This window comes from Vicia villosa, linkage group LG5 (genome assembly GCF_029867415.1).
Source record: "Vicia villosa cultivar HV-30 ecotype Madison, WI linkage group LG5, Vvil1.0, whole genome shotgun sequence".
NCBI classification, from domain to species: Eukaryota; Viridiplantae; Streptophyta; class Magnoliopsida; order Fabales; family Fabaceae; genus Vicia; species Vicia villosa.
In genome coordinates, this window is record NC_081184.1 from 122488252 (window position 1) to 122505470 (window position 17219).

Consider the following 17219-nt stretch of genomic DNA (forward strand, 5'->3'; position numbering starts at 1 on the left):
TGCAGATCATGCAGCCAAAACTATTTGGGAGGGAGATGTAAGTTTTCTTTGGTAATTACTTATTAATTTATTTTCTTTAGTTTCTAACTTTGCTTATTAATAACCGTTTTTATTTTCTAAAAATTTCAGGAGAGGGATCCCTAGAGCTTCTACAATCACACCCAGAAAATTGCTAATCTCGCGCAGTCATATAAGCTCTAGTTTCAGGATATACGATAAACTTCTGGCTTGAGGGACCTCGGTCAGGTCGGCTACATGACGATACATAACGGGATGTTGATGGCATTTGTTGAGAGATGACATCCAGAGACTTCCTCATTTCATCTTTCTCACGGTGAGATTACCATCACACTTGATGATTTGGCATGCCTCATGAATTTAAATATCAGGGGTATCCTCCTTGATCACGGTAGGATGACAAAGGAGGAAGCGATGGAGATGCTGATTGCGGAGATGGGGGCTGATCCTACTGACGCGCTTGATAAGGTGGAGAGGACTCACAGGGCGCACATGAGGTTTTCCTTCTTATAGCGCAGATATGATGAGGCGTTAAGTGCGGCACATGAGGCTTCTGGAGACAAGGTAGAGGCAGATATACACAGAGAGTAGGCGCTGAGATGTTACTTCCTATATTTGATAGGCACTGAGCTCTTTGTGGACACGAGCTCGATGTACACAAACGTCGTCTACCTGAGGTACTTATCAGATATAACACGTATCCGAGAGTACAAATGGAGAGCGGTTGTACTGGCATACAACTACTACAGACTCAGAGAGGGTAACAATCTTTTACCTTCTACTTATTATATATTTGTGGTAGTACATTAAAATAACCGGTTTTTTCATGCTTGGATACTACAACACTTCCCAGACATTATTGGTTGGGGAGAGATGCCTACCTACACTGAGCACATGCCCCATGCCAGTGCATTCAGTCCCCTCAGAGGGAACCAGGTGCCGGATCCTTACAGGCGCGAACTTAACTGCATAGCTTTCGAGAACTTCAGATATGATTGTTATGCTAATCACCGTGAGACGGTTCCGTTTGATGAGATATCACTATATTCTGGATGGTTGGGCGCCAGCTCGACCATTATTGTATGTTTTCTTCTGGAGCGCGTCATGCATCAGTTTGGCTACACATAGACGATACCTCGCGAGCCTATTGTCTCCGCTCCTATCACCATGACCCGTCGACAGTTAGGTGAGGTCTTTGCAAACTGGGAGCATCATATGGCTCTTGAGGAGGCTCGGGCCATGCTAGCATATCACGACTGGAGTAGGGAAGGCAAAAATATCCATACTCGCGGATATCCGTGGATAAAATCCGTCACGGGTACGGGGCGGATAGTTAAAAAAATATCCAGGGATAAAATAAATGGATATTTAAATACCATTTTATTAATGAATATGGATACGGGTTTAATGTTATCCATACCCGCAGATATCCATATCCGTTAACAAATTATAAAAATTATTTAAATATTATTAGTTTTTTATACTTTATCTTAGTCTCTTTTATATTCTATACAAATTTTATTGGCCATTTCATATTTAAGCTTCTTCTATACTCCATACCTCACTTCAACAATTTCATTGTCCAACCAATCAATTTCATTGTCCAACCAATCAATTTCAAATGTTTGGGGAATTCTTACAACTTTTTTTTACAGGGGAATTTTCAAAACAACCCCATATGGCAGGGGTGAAAATAGGTATTAACTCAAAATTAGATAATGGGTTAATACGTATTTTCACCCCTGCCATATGGGGTTGGTTTGAAAAACCCCCCTGCAAAAAAAAAAAAGTTGCAAGATCCCTAACATTTGAAGATCCTCTTGTTTTAAACCTTGTAAAATTTTTATTTTTGAAACCAACCTTTCCACTTAAAGGACTCTATCATTTTGAACCCTGTAAGTTATTTTTTTTAGTAAAACCAACCTTGCCCGTCATATTCCAGAGGGTTTAAAATGACATAATCTACAAGATTATAAGGTTTAAAATGAACGAATCTTCAAATGACAAGGTTGGTTTTAAAAACAAAATTTTACAAGGTTTAAATCGAGAGAATCTTCAAATGTTAAGGGAATTCTTGCAACTTTTTTTTTGGTAGGGGGTTTTTCAAACCAACCCCATATGGCAGGGGTGAAAATGGGTATTAACCCTTATATAATTATCTACAATTCATAGTGTTATTTTAGTTTGTGATTTGTCGATGTATATATTTTTAAATAATAATAACACCTCTTTATTTTCTTTTGTCGTTTAACATGTACTTTCTCTTATATTTATGATTTATAGACTTATTTTTATTTGTTATGTATTCTTGCAATATTCCTGGCTCGTCAATATATATATTTGGGTAAATAGCTTTTTCGTCCCCCTGCCATATGGGCGAGGTTTGAAAACCCCCCGTAAAGTAAAAAATTGCATGGATTGCCTTAACTTTTTCAATTTTTTTAAATTTTTAACCTTTAGCAGGACACATCATCAAAAATGCTAGTTTTTTATTATTTTTAATTCAAACAAAATGCCACATGTGTTTAATTTTTTTGAACAAACCAAAATACCCTCTTTATTAAGGATAAAGCACATTTCAGTACTCTCATTTCAGACCCTAACTATTTGGTTTCTACACTGTGCGTGACATTCATCATCTTCTTCAACTTCAAAAGTGTTCTCTTGCAAGGATCAGGGCACGTTTCTTCCTTAAGGTACAATATTTACGGTCATTTGTGGAAATGTCATTGAAGTAGCATTGTTAGATATTACATTGATACATTATCGTGTATTTGCAGAAATGGGTTGTTTCAGTGTAATCTTTCACCATGGAGGAAACTTTGTGCATGAAAATCACACGTTTTATACGGGAGGGAGTGAAACCATCGTGGTAGGTCAAGACTCTGATAAGTGGAGTTTCTTTGAAGCTGTCGGTTTGGTCAAAGACAAGGGTTATGATGGCTTTAGGCTTTGGAGGAAGATTCCACAAATGGACGAAGGGTTTACTCATGTTGTTGATGATGCACAAGTTGGAGACATTGCCAATCACTGCATGTCTTGTAAAGTGGATGGACACATTTGGGTAGAACATGGGGTTCAAGACATTAGGACCAAGATGTTCAACCCTGATATTGAAATGTTTAATGATTGCAGTGAAAATGAAAATACTGATGATGATTACATAATATTTGATGACAGTGAAGAAGAAAGAGCATGTGAAGTAGAAGATGAACACTTTAAGCGAGTGGAAGTAGAAATATATGTAAGTGGGAATAGGGTTGAGGTAAATGGTAAATCATTGACAAGGCCGGATACCAATATTTCCAAAAAAAAAAGGTAAACCATTGAAGTTCAAGATGAGGGCATCCAAGGATCCTAAGAAGATGTCGCCCTTAAAGAGGGCTACCAAGATGAATGTTATGGTTCCAAAACCTATGTTGGGAACTTCTTCAAGGAGGAATGCAAATAACTTTGGAAAGACTGAGGTTGATTATGATAGTGAAGAGCTGGATAGTTCAGACCCTAATGAAAGTGAGAAGGAGGATGAGAGACCATCAAACCAAAGTATGAGCAATTCAGAGGTGAGCTTCAAGTTAGGTATGGAATTCAAACCTCTGGCTAAATTTAAGGATGCAATTAGGGAGTGGTCTGTGTTAAATGGAAGAGAGATAACATTTGTCAAGAATGAGGGCTACAGGGTTAGGGTAGTGTGTAAGAAGGGTAATTGTGGTTTTTAGCCTTGTGTAGTAAAGTGGGGAACAGAGAAACTTATCAAATAAAAACTTTGATGGGGACACACACATGTGCAAGGGTATTAAATAACAGATCTGCTAATGTTACATAGGTATCTAAACTAGTTTTTGAAAAGAGGAAGTCACAAGGTAAAGTTAAAGTTAGTGAAATCATGTCTGAACTGCGCCAAAAATACTTAGTTTCCATAACCCTAGGCAAGGCTTGGAGAGCTAAATCAATGGAAGAGAAAATAATTGAAGGGGATGTAAAGGAGCAATACAACATGCTCTGGAGTTATGTAGCTGAGCTAAAGAAGCATTGTGCTGGTAATACTGTCAAGATTAACACTTTGAGGCCATTGCCAACCATACAACCAAGATTTGAAAGGTTTTATGTTTGGTTTGATGGTTGTAAAAAGGGGTTTACTAAGGCATGTAGACCTTTTATGGGAGTATATGGGGGCCACCTTAAGACCCAATATGGAGGACAATTACTAGTAGCTATTGCAAGGGATTCAAATGACCAATATGATCCTTTGGCTTTTGGTGTAGTTGAGACTGAAACTAAGGACAACTGGAAATGGTTTATGTAGTTGCTCATGGAAGATGTTGGTTTTGAAAGAAAATATGTGTTCATCTCAGATCAGCAGAAGGTATACAAATCTAGATATTTATGCAATTATTCATTAGATCTAAATATGTGTTCATCTCATTACATAATATATGTCATCTGTTTCCATTTCAGGGTCTAGTGAGTGTCTTTGAGGAGATGTTTGAGCATATTGAACATAGAATCTGCCTCAGACATCTATATGCAAATTTCAAGAAGAAGTTTGGTGGTGGAGCAACAATTAGGGACCTATTGATGGGAGCTGCCACAGGTACTTACTTTCAGGCACGGGAGAAAAAGATGAATGAACTTAAGCAGTTGGACAAGAAAGCATGGGAGTGGTTGGTGGGAGTGCCTACCAAGTTGTGGTGTAAGCATTCCTTTAGCTTTTACCCTAAATGTGATGTTTTGATGAATAACTTGAGTGAATATTTTAATAGCACTATTTTGCAAGCTAGGGATAAACCAATACTTACAATGTTATAATGGATTAGGAACTATTTGATGAATAGGATAACCAATAGTCTAGTTAAGCTTGACACATGGAAACACAATGTTATGCCTAATCCTAGGAAAAGGTTAGATAAAGAAACTATGTTGAGTGGAGAATGGATACCAACACGGAGTATGAGACATGTGGCAAGTACATCATCCATACAATGGTCTGCAGTTTGTTGTTGATCTTGGAAAGAAGACATGTTCATGTTGTTTTTGGGAGCTTGTGGGCATCCCATGCAGGCATGCTGTATCAACAATTCAATATCAAAATTTGGAACCTGAAACATTTGTTGACCCTTGCTATATGAGAGATGCTTATAAAACATGCTATGAAAATAATGTTTCTCCAATCAACGACATGAACATGTGGCCTACTGTAGATGTTAAGGAAATGTTGCCACCTCAATATAAGAAGGGACCTGACAGACCTAAAAAGTTGAGGTTTAGGGAACAAGATGAAAGTGGTTCAAGGATGAGGAGACTTGGTGTGGCATATAGATGCACTAAGTGTGACAAACTTGGTTACAACTCAAGAAAGTGTAAGAGTAAGGAGAAAAATCCTAATGCATTGATGAGAAAGGTATGGTTGTTATGTTATGCTTGTTTTTATGATCTTCATTTTATGCTTGTTATTTATGCCTGTTTGTTATGCAGAGGAAAACACCAAAGTCCAAGCCCTCTACATTTGCACCAGAAAATTCTACTGCATCAATTGTGGAAAATGTTGCACCAAATAATGCTGCTGAACCAGTAAATGACCCAAAATTAGATGCACTACTTGATGAGATGATGAATGAATTTTAAGAACAACAATCACAGGTTTACAATCCAACATAGACTGAACCAGTTGCAACACAGACTGCACCAGTTGCTGAACCAGTTGCAACGCAGACTACACCAAAGCCTGTACCAGATCCTGCACCAAAGCCTGCACCAAGGCCTGATAAGATGAAGAGTACTCAGATTGTGAGAAGGAAGAGGTACAGTGAGAGGTTGAAAGAAGTGAGGAATGCAAAAAGAATTGGTGGGCCAAGTTCAACCCCAGATGCTCCTTTGGTGTTTGATGATGAGCCTACTATCAACACTTCAAACAAGAAAAAAAGAAAGTGGAAGGATATTGCTAGGGAAATGACTCAGTAATAGGGTCTCATGTTGTTTCATTTTGAACATTAAGAACATAATGTGCTTTGTTTTCTATCTTTTGTTAAGCACATAATGTGCTTCAAACCAGTCGTTGCTTTTCTTTCTGTTACTTCGAAAGTAGCTGCTTCATCTTCAGCCACTCGAATTTTGGATATTCCTTTTTATTTCTCATCAAACGAATGGCAGAGTTGGAGCAAACTGGGTTAGTCATGTTTCAAAAAGGGAAAATCACGAGCACTGAACAAGAACAAGAAACTGGGTTAGTCAAGAGCACTGAACTAGGAACAAGAAAGTGAAAATCACGAAGAAACGAAAACGAAGGAACAAGATGAAGATGGCTAGGGCATGAGAGTAGACACAAGAATTTTATCCCTAATAAAGAGGGTATTTTGGTCTGTTCAAAAAAATTAAACACATGTGACATTTTATTTGAATTAAAAATAATAAAAAACGAAGCCACATCAGCATTTTTGATGATGTGTCTTGCTTATACCCTATATATTTTATTTAATTTATTTAAAAAAGGGTTAAATACGTTTTTAGTCCTTATAAATATGCGACCCTGCATTTTTAGTCCCTATAAAATTTTCCTTCAATAAATAGTCCTTCTAAAATTTTTATGCAAGCAATTTCAGTCTCTACTATTTTCTTAAATTTTAAAAACGGTTTAATTACTCTTTAATTTTTAAATTTTTGGATAATTTTTTTATATATGTTTAGAATACTGTAAAATATTTATTTACCATGATTTAGAATTTTTTAAAACGAGAAGAATTAAATATGAAATTTTCAAATTTCAAAAAATAATGATAAAAGTAATGAAAATCCCAACTTAGAAATTAAATTTTGAGTTTCTTTTTTTTCCAGGAACTTTTTAAAACATTATGAACATGTCTGCAAAATAATCATTCTAAAATACACATTGGTTTGACAGTAGGGATTGAAATTAGGTGCATAATAATTTTATAAGGACCATTCATTAAAGAAAAATTTTATAGGAACTAAAAATGCAGGATCGCATATTTATAGGGACTAAAAACGTATTTCACCCTTTAAAAAAATAAAACTATCAATATATATTACATACATGTATGTCTTATAAGTTTCGCTTCATTATAAGTTTGACCTGTGCATTGCACGCGTCCATGCCTAGTCAACTACCTAACTAAGAATAAAAGATACCACCAAACACCCTAAATTACCCTTAATGAAAAAATTAATCACCCTTACAAAAGCCCTTTATTGTAATTTGCTAAATCAAAGTTTCATTTCCACCAATTACATTTCCCCATTCTTCCAAATGGCACTCTCTTTTCATATATCTTTTCATTGTTTCTTAATATACCCTATTAACCATTAGGTTTTTCCTCCAACCTTTTCAAAAACCTTTTCAATTTTTTTTTTCATTTCCCCCACACTCTCTCTGCTTGTCGTTCTCTCTCTCTTTTTTCTCTCACCCGCTTTTTCTCTTCCTTCTTCAAACCCTAAATCGGTCCTTTCTCCCTCATCTCTGCCTTCCCTTCTCCGATTCAAACCCTAAATGTCCCGACATCGAAATTCCTCTTCCCATACTTTATGTAAGAAACACGTTTAAGGCAGAGAGTTCTGATGAAAAACCATCTGGAGATGAACTCAAGGCGAACTCAAAGTGTGGGATGCCGAGTTTGTTAAGGTTAGGGTTTCTTTGATTCTTCTGGTTCTTGTGATTTCGATTTTATGGTTTTTTTTCTTTCTACTGAGATATTGTTGATTTTCGCTTATTATTGTTGTTGATTTCTGCTCTTTACTGATTGTTACAGATCCATGCTTTTGCTATAGGTAATGTTGTTTCAGAAAATGGTGAGTTTCTTACTTTCACAAGGTCTTAGATGTCTCAGTAGAAAGTTTGATGCAGTAAACACCGTCACGGGTTGATGAAGAATCACATCAGTTTTCTTATCTGCAAAAGCATTTTATTAACATTTAGCCTCTTTTTACTAGGTACTTGATGAAGCAGATCAGGTGATTACCATGGGTTTTGAGCGAATAGTCCTCTATTTTTGGTCAGCTTCAGGTATGAAATGATGATACATTTTAAAAGTAACATATCTTTATTTTCTAAAAGCTTTGGTTTTTGTTTTAATAGGTGGGTGGAAGAGATATTTTTGTGACAGTTTTTTTAGGCTCAGAGGATTTTGATATGTAATTTTGTTTATGCATTTAACAAATATTAATAATTCCTGATACATTTATAGGTCTTGGACGAGTGTTTACGTGATAAGTGTATGCTTGCTTTACTAGAGAAGTACCACAAATATGAGAAGTATGTCTTTTCATGATTCTCATATCGTTCAGTTACGTCTTTATTATGGTTGTTAACTCCCTCTTTTTACTAAGATCTTATATAAACCACTTTTGATGTTTAATCTGCTTGAATGCATTTTATGAAATGGTTTTGCCTTGAATTAAGTTTGATTTGTTATGGCATTGGATGTTTACTGTACTGGTATTTTTTCTATGATGCAATTGCTTTATTTTGTCACTGTATCACATACCCTGTCTGATTGTTTTCTATTGAAGTTTTTGCATAATTGAAATTGGCTTTGATGCTTTGTGTAGGTGTGAGATTCAAGGTTTGAAATTATTTAGAAATTCATGTCTGAACCGAAATGATTGATTGGTTCCACTTTAGTTAAATTGATACTTGGATGGAATGTAGTTTCCACTTTGATTGGGCTGGAGATTATGCAACTTCCATGATTCTGCTATGATGCTTGCCTTATTTCTAATTTTTCAGGTTTGTATGGTTCGATATAGGTTGATATGGTTCAGCAAGCAAGTCTGTGGTACGGTGATCAATGTTTCATCATGCTATGTCGAAGGCAGCTCGTGCAGCAAGGTTTTTTGTGTGTTTATGCTGAGTTGTATTGGTTTTCTGATGCATCGGTTGTGAATGCTTCTAAGACTGCATATGTGAATGTCAATTGGAGGTATTAACTCTTGGCTTGCAAATTGGTTAGTTAGATTTGTTCGAATACAGAATGTAGGGCAGGTTTAGATTTTGAATCCTATATATGTGTATTGGCTTGGACTGTTATGAACTGATATGGCATGTTTGTGTGTATTACTTAGCAAGTTTTTAGTTTAATGGAGTTTCATTTTTTCTTTTGGTTCAGCTATGCAGAGCTGTTTGTTGCCAGCTATATATGTTCACTTCATATATAACTGAAATCTACATGGTATATTCAAATAAAACTGAAATCTGTTAAATCATAATGAACCATTGTGACTAACTGACTATTGTCTAATCACTTGTGTGTTCTTGACAAACAGTTTGGCAAAGCCATTGTTTTTTATGATGCTGTAGCAGGGGCTGCAAGATATGGTTTTACTGCTGTAGACAGGCCATAAGGGTTCTTGGTTTTGGCTATTGCTTCACTGGGAAATGAGATTACTGAGATGAAAATTCCCCCTGAGGTAAGCAATAATTATTATCCTATATGGTTTTCACTTACGAAATTATTATTAATGTGGTGGCGAAGTCACACAATTTTGAGTTTCTTCCTCTCTTTCTATTTTGCTTCAAATTTTGTTGGTATTTGTTTGCTGTATTTTTATTTGGGTGGTAAATTTATGAGTCCATGGTATCGGTGTATTGTTGATGATGAAGAATGATTTTGAGAAATGGAGGTTTGACTTTGTGTATTGATGATGAAGAAAAATATTTCCAGTGCAGTTGGTGTTGTTGTAACCTCCCTTCTCCCCAATGATCGAATAGTTCTTTTGTGTAATGTACTGTGTAAAAACGAAGTACTGTGAAAAATCTAATTCATTGCTTTCAACTTCAACATATGAAAAACCTATAAGTTTGCATATAATTGATTGAGAAGATATCTTAAAATGTTAACTGCAAGTTTTGAAATTTACAACCTTTCTGTTGTTATTGTACATAATTTTCAGCTACATAATTTTCATTTGCAACTACAATTAGTTATAAATATATTCATGGTTATGCTCTCTATTTCCAGACTAAACTGTGCTGTTAGATTCCAACAGGTATTTTGTTCTAACCGCAAGTGATTTGGAGGAGTGGTACCATAACCCTGAGTCTTTTCACCACAAGCAGGATATGATCCAGTCGACAAAAAAATTGAGGCCTTGTGCTGAAGCTCTGTACACTGTATTGTTTGAAAATAATAGCCAAGTAAGTGAAATTTAAACATCACATGTTTTCTTGTATTTTCTCTGAGATGTTTTAATGACTATATTGACTATAGACTAATATGTGTGCGCGATCTTTATTGTTAATTTAGTTGCTAGCTCCTGTTGTGGTTTCTCTTCTTCAAGAGATCATGAACAATTTCCCGACTTCAGTGATAGAAATTACTTCTGCATTGCTTCTTAAAGATGCTGCTTATGGTGCTGCCGCCTATGTTTATTATGAACTCTCAAACTATCTGAGCTTTAAAAAATGGTGAGTCTAAATTTACTATGGTATCTAATGGTCACTTTGTATGTTTATGTATACTCCATATTTTGATTATACCGAGAGGAAAAGATATATATGTACAAGAGGCTGGTAGATAAGAAATCCTCAACAAAGAAAGCAAAAAGTCGATAGAAACGGAGGGAACTCCTAAATGTTAGTCAGTGTAGTAGAGTTATGCACTCTCCTTCTGCATATATAATACTTATCATGTTTAAAATCCATGAGCTAAGCACCAAAGAGAAGCCATAAAAATGGTTTGATTCTATAATAAGTCAGTGGTGAAGATACACACCTTAGAAGATGCAGGCGTATTCCTTGCAACAAAATGTTATTTTCTTTTCATCAATCCCTTGATAATAATGTGTTGAAATTGCATGATTTACCAGAAATGCCAACATGTCTATTAAGGAATCACAAAGCTATTATACTATTAATATTAGACTCTTCTTTTGTTAAGCTCTGCCTGAAGCCCAAAGTACTCTTAAAATTTGTTCTAAAACATTTATTGCAGGTCCAATGGAGCTTTATCACATTAACTCTCTAATCATCATCTTCAATTGTTAGAAGCCTTTTCATTGAGGCATTGAGGCATGACAGAACAAACTCATCTACATGGTACAATCTTGGACTTGTGTACAAAGATGATTTGGGAACATCATCATTGGAAGCTGCTGAATGCTTTGAGGCAGTAGTTTTTCTTGAAGAATCTTGTCCCATTGAACTCTTTAGATAACACTTTCACTTATTTTCTTTTTGTGGTGTGCTTGTAAAGTTGGTTTATTAAATATATTTTTTATATAAAAATGAAATAGCAAAAGCTGAATGAACGGTAATTGCTAAGTGTTGTTTATTGTAAGGACTTATAGAAACCGTTGGTGGAAAGCCAAGGAGATTGATAGAAATGCCTTTAAAGGTATTGTTAGTGTTAGATGTGAATTATTAGGAAAAGAAAAGATCTCATCATGGAGCCAACTGATATGTTTGGTGTCTTAGCCAAGAAAAAGAGAAGATTGTAGTCTATGGTTTTTGATTATTTATTTATTCTATGCTAGCTACTTGCAAATTAAATAAAGAATTGTGTAAAGGTTCTTCTTGAAGGAAATGAGATACCAATTTATAATGTTGAAGTTAAAAAGATACTCCTACTGGTAGCAAATTAACCAGATTAAACTTTAGACATGTATTAGAGACAATGCATATGTAATTTTCTTATATTAAACATGCCAAATGGGTCATGTAATTTAAATTTTATTATAGTTTGGTTATTTCATACTCATGTGTTGGTGATATAGTTTTAGTAGTGGAGTGAGTTTGACGAAAGAGTTGAAGCGGAGAATAGAGAGAGAAACATCGTTGTTTTGTTTTTTTAATTAGGATATCTTAGTAATAATGCAAGTAACAGGTGAAATGAGCAACGAGTTTGTGTTTCTTTTGTTGGGACTTGGAACAAAGAATAATAAAGTGAGAAGCATAGAGAGGACAAGAATGCGACTTTTCAGGATTAGATTCTCCCAGAGCTAAACAAAAATATCTTGGATAAGCTTTACTTGATCTATGAGCGAACTCAGAGGTTAGTCTTAAAGTTGTTGCTAGCATGAGGACACTTCCTATGTAGAAAGAGATGGTCCCGTATCAAAAGAATGTGACTCAGATTTAAGGTGGCTATGTTTAGACACGTGTTAGGATCTTGTAGCTCACCAACTACCATTGACGTGAAGTTGCACTTGAATACTCTCTTGATAACAATTTACAATGGGGTGGATAAATTTGATAAAATGAAACACACCAATCCAATGTCTTTTTTGTGCAAATAGATTTAGGCGGGTTGAATGTCGAGTTGATTCATATATTTAATTTGAATAATATAGGATTATTCGGATTGGTTTTAAAAAATTATTTTGTATAAATCAAAAATCGAGTTAGACCAAGAATCAACCAATACTCATTTTATTTATTTTTATTACCACAAGGCTAACTCATTATAAAAATGAGATTCATAATGTTGTCAGATTGTTATCATTTTTATAATGATCAAATTAATGTCAAATGATATTGAAAATGTTATCACGAAATAATTTTGTTTGTTTGTGAATTTATAAAAAAATGTTATTTTTATGAATTTAGTCCAATAAATATTAAATTGGCCAAACTCATCTTATTTAACTGTCAAATTGAATTATCCGAATCTATAAAAATCAAAAGTTTATTAGTCAAAATTAAACCTTTAGAATGAAAATGCAGTCTGCGTCGTATTTAAGTTTTGGCCCTAATATTGACTCAAACCTAGCCTTACAGAATTGTTAGTGATTTTATAATAACAATTGTATATCACCAACAACGTAACTTTATCGAATTACCTAAAATACGAATGACTATTGCATTTCCATGTTCTTTTTTTACATAGCTACTATATATAGATTTATTTCATCTATATTATGTTTTTGTTAATCTTAAATTAACATTTTTTATTCAAATTTTTAATCTTTTTTATGCGTTTGTAATAAATTATTCATCTTAAGATTTGAATTACCCGTGCGGACGCACGGGTCTTCTACTAGTTATTTTTAAAGAGAAGAGTGTTGCTAAACACAGCATTCCACCACTAGTTTATGTTGGGATTTGAGGGAAAGTACCGACTAAGTTGCATTCATATAAAGAGCAGGTTGACACCACTTCTTTACCCAAGAAAAAGTACTCAATATATATATATATATATATATATATATATATATATATATATATATATATATATATATTCTTCTATTGAATATGAAATTTTAAGCAACAATTTACTCTACATTAAGGTACAATAAGATGAACATGAACAAATCAAAGACAACAATAATATATTTTTAAAATTTAACACACTTGCATTTATAAATATTTTTTATAGAAATTAGTGAAACAAGATCTAGTTGACATAAATATTTTTTACTAATTAACAAAAAAATGCTTATTTATTGTATACAAAGTAAAATACTCACACATACACAGATCTATGACATCAAACTTAACAAATATCAGACTACGAAATCCTTATTTCTTTAAATAATTTCAAACACTATTACAACAAATAGTGTTTGCCAAACATATTTCAAATGACTCTAGTTGCATACTTTTTCTGGAACAACTCTCAGTGGCTGAGACTTCTCTAATGATAGTCCAAACTTTTCCTCCATGTTCATATCTTCTGTTTTCATTCCATCTTCTAATTTCCAGTCAAAACAATTGATAAATGAACCCAACATCAAATGTAACATCTTTGTAGCCAACGACAATCCAGGACAAATTCTCCTTCCAGCGCCAAATGGTAGAAGCTCGAAATTGTGACCTTTAGAATCAATGTCAGAATTTAAGAATCTCTCTGGTGAAAACAAATTTTCATTTTCCCAAACACTTGAATTTCTACCAATAGCCCACACATTCACCCAAATTTGTGCATCTTTTGGAATTGTGTAGCCATCAATTTCAACATTTGCATTGGCTTTTCGAGGGACTAAAAATGGAACGGAAGGGTGTAATCTAAATGTCTCTTTTATTATTGCTTGTAAATAAGGAAGCTTCGCAATATCTGAATCTTCAATTGGTTTTCCTTTGCCAATGATTTGTTCCAACTCTTGTTTTGCTTTTGTCATAATCTTTTCATTTTTGACCAATTCTGACATTGCCCATTCTAAAGTAGATGAAATTGTGTCCGTACCAGCAATAAATAAAGTCTGATAAAATCACAACATTCAATTAGTATATACTATCAAAATAAATAAAAAAACTAACTACTTACGTCAGCTTGTAATTACATGAATTAAAAATATGTTGGTGATTGAGATAGTTTAATTAATAAGTGTAAACTATTAGTTATGGTTCAATATATAAATAATATTTATTTATATAATATATTTATAGATTAATAATGTAACAAAGACAGGAACGTACCAGAGATAAATGTGGGATTTTGGCAATGCTCATCTCTTGGCTGTGGTCTTCAGCAATGTCGAGCAAGGTTCTTAGCATGTCACTTTTTGTATCAAAACCTTGTTCTTCCCTCAGCTTCAATCTTTCATCAATTAACCGTTGGAAGATATCAAAGACTTTCTGAGCATGAACAGCGTTACGTCGTTTAATACCCTGTAGATCAAAGTCAAACATATTTAAAGCAGGAAAAAGATCCGCAATGTTTGGTTTTCCACACTCTTTCAATATATTCAAGATTAGCTCCTTGAAATCTCCAACTGAATCAGATGATTGAACCAAATCTACGGAGAAAATGGTGTTTGACAACAAATTAATGGATGTCTTGAAAACCATATCTCCAATATTAACAGCTTCATTCATAAGACTACTTTGATTAATATCATTGAGACAGTCTTTCAGTTTCTGAAGCCTGATTCCCTTACTCTCATCAAGTGTTTTGTTAGAGAATAATTGATTATTGCATATTTTTCTTAACTCTCTCCAAAGAGGTGCAATTGGTATGAACGCCATGTTGTATTTATGGTGGTCATGAACTTTTACAGCACCGGGAATGGCTCTGTTAGATAAGATATTATCATGTGTTTGGAGTATTTGTTTGGCCATGTTGGGTGAAGATACAACTATGGTTGTTACTTGGCCTAACTTTAGAGTCATGAGTGGACCATGAATTTCAGCTAATTTGGCTAAGGATTTGTGAGGGCTTTTTCCTAATTGATGGAGGTTTCCTATAAGAGGAAGAGGTGTAGGCCCTGGTGGAAGTTTAATCATGTTTGAGTTGTTTTTAGTGCATTTAGAAAGTAGAAAATAGAGAGTGAATGCTAATAGAAATGAGAGGAACAAATAACTTAGCAAAAACTCCATCTATGAAACAAAGAGATGTATGGTGATGTGGTTATTCAGATCTAATATTCGAACTATATATGCAACATGAAGGGAGTAGAAACATGCATGTTATCTGGCAATGCTAGAAGTCAAATATGGAGGAAATGATTCTCTTCATAGTCGCATTTGATAGGAAGCTGTCGACTGTCTCTAGGAGTCAAATATGGCCACAGTAGTCTTCATTAATGCAGGAGTAAAATATTATTTTTCTTCCAATATTTTAATCTATTTCAACATTATTATTATTTCTTTATGAAATCAAATCTTTTTTATCAATTTACTTGATAGAGTCAAATTGACTAAGTCAATAGATCTCAATTTTTAATAAGTAATTAACTAATAAAAAAAAACTTCTATATTAGATGAAGATAATAAGACAAAAGATCAAACTGTCAAACTTAATAAAAAAAACTTATTTTTGAATGCTGTTGTAGTTATTTAGATCACAAGCCTAATTTATGTATAGGATACAGATTTAGGACACTTGTATCTTCAAAAATTCTTTGGTAAAATATGAAATAAATTATTCTAACGGTTATCCCATATTATATTAAATTGATAGTTATGTCTAAAATTCCAATTTATTTTAGGCATAGAACTTCAAATAACAGTCAGATTAGTTTAATTCGATTTATAAAGAGAGTGAAAATGTACGTGTGTTAAACTTGACACCTAATATCAATTAACCTAATATATAGTTCAATTCTTTTTGACACCTAATATCAATTAACCTAATATATAGTTCAATTCTTTTTGACACCTAATATTTATAAATCTTTTTGAAAATGTGCGTGTTAAATTAATTTAATTTAGATGCGCTGAATGACAAACTGACCTACAATGTTAGTACTCTAATATTTAAGTCGGTAAGTGAGTTAAATGAGTTAATGAAGTTTGAAATTGAAATTGTGTACTTGGAGAATGTCTCACTTTCATTTATATATACTTGACCAACTGTAACCACCCATTATTCTTTAGTTGTACGGTGCGTGGAGCCGTTGGATGTATCTTGGACATAGATCATCTATGCTTTTTCCTAGAGTAATATGCCTATGGTGCGTGTGATTGGGCGAATTGTTCCTTTCTCTGGGCCGCAACTGTTGGCCTCTCTTGCCAACCTAGAAAAGATGCCCCAAGCTCTTGTCTCTATTTGGAGTAAGTTAGGTTTAATAAAATCTTCCTGACAGTAATAAATTTTTTTATCGTACTTGTGTTATATGTGGGAATATTAAAAAATTTCCAAAGGAATAAATATTCCATCACCTATGTTGTGATGGAAATCGCCAAAACTATTCAATATGGACGAAGAAATGAGGAAATAACTCTTTTACTTATTCATCACATTTTCGGCACGTAGACTATTCACCATACAAGTATAGTACATTTATGTTCTTGTTGTTGATGTTTGTGTTGTTGTTGTTCTTGTTCATGTTTATGTTGTTGTTGTCGCTGAACTTGATTGTTGTTGTTGTTGAACTTGACTGTTGTTACTGAATGTTGTTGATGTTGAATGTTGATGTTGTTGTTTATGTTGTTGTAGTTTATGTTGTTGTTGTTGTTGTTGATGATGATGATGTTGTAAGTTCTTATAGGGTCACTTATGTTATTGTTGAATGTTGTTGATGTTGAATGTTGTTGTTGTTGAATGTTGATGTTGTTGTTATTGTTTACATTGTTGTTGTTGAATGATTATTAGACACTTTGTCATGTTGTTGTTGTTGATGTTGTAAGTTCTTATAGGGTCACTGATGTTGTTGTTGAATGTTGTTGATGTTGAATGTTGTTGTTGAATGTTGATGTTGTTGATGAATGTTGTTGATGTTGAATGTTGTTGTTGAATGTTGATGTTGTTGTTGTTGTTGAATGTGTATTAGACACTTTGTTGTTGTTATTTATATGTTGTTGTTGTTTTATG

At 33.9% G+C, this 17219-nt stretch overlaps 2 protein-coding genes and 1 long non-coding RNA gene across 9 annotated transcripts; 2 read left to right on the forward strand and 1 right to left on the reverse strand.

The window, feature by feature from the left end:
• The first annotated feature begins 2800 nt into the window (after positions 1-2800).
• Positions 2801-4324, forward strand: LOC131605311 (uncharacterized). The gene is made up of 3 exons (XM_058877684.1): positions 2801-3336; positions 3455-3698; positions 3845-4324. The coding sequence occupies exons 1-3, from the start codon at positions 2801-2803 to the stop codon at positions 4322-4324; spliced, it is 1260 nt and encodes a 419-aa protein (XP_058733667.1).
• Positions 4325-7339: 3015 nt separating this feature from the next.
• LOC131602300 (uncharacterized) lies at positions 7340-12380 on the forward strand. Of its 7 annotated transcripts, none has more exons than XR_009284023.1 (10): positions 7340-7654; positions 7782-7821; positions 7963-8035; positions 8217-8284; positions 8759-8951; positions 9138-9200; positions 9295-9438; positions 10008-10165; positions 10275-10435; positions 10962-12380. It is a non-coding gene; the product is annotated as an uncharacterized LOC131602300 (long non-coding RNA). The 7 variants fall into 7 exon arrangements; XR_009284024.1 differs by having other exon boundaries at positions 8779-8951; positions 10018-10165; XR_009284022.1 differs by having other exon boundaries at positions 7341-7654; positions 10018-10165.
• Positions 12381-13365: 985 nt separating this feature from the next.
• On the reverse strand, positions 13366-15328 carry LOC131607185 (geraniol 8-hydroxylase-like). Its single transcript, XM_058879206.1, has 2 exons — positions 14384-15328; positions 13366-14166 (listed from the first exon to the last, which is right to left on the reverse strand). The coding sequence occupies exons 1-2, from the start codon at positions 15281-15283 to the stop codon at positions 13555-13557; spliced, it is 1512 nt and encodes a 503-aa protein (XP_058735189.1). The 5' UTR covers positions 15284-15328; the 3' UTR covers positions 13366-13554.
• Between the last annotated feature and the right edge of the window lie 1891 nt (positions 15329-17219).

Excerpts from the sequence above, each read along its gene's own strand:
- LOC131605311 (XM_058877684.1), top strand. The coding sequence starts at position 2,801 with ATGGGTTGTTTCAGTGTAATCTTTCACCATGGAGGAAACTTTGTGCAT. Across the intron at positions 3,337-3,454 it reads AATATTTCCAAAAAAAAAAG|GAGGAATGCAAATAACTTTG; the intron begins GTAAACCATTGA and ends AACTTCTTCAAG. Across the intron at positions 3,699-3,844 it reads TCAAGAATGAGGGCTACAGG|GTATCTAAACTAGTTTTTGA; the intron begins GTTAGGGTAGTG and ends AATGTTACATAG.
- LOC131607185 (XM_058879206.1), bottom strand. The coding sequence starts at position 15,283 with ATGGAGTTTTTGCTAAGTTATTTGTTCCTCTCATTTCTATTAGCATTC. Across the intron at positions 14,167-14,383 it reads AAATCCCACATTTATCTCTG|ACTTTATTTATTGCTGGTAC; the intron begins GTACGTTCCTGT and ends TGATTTTATCAG.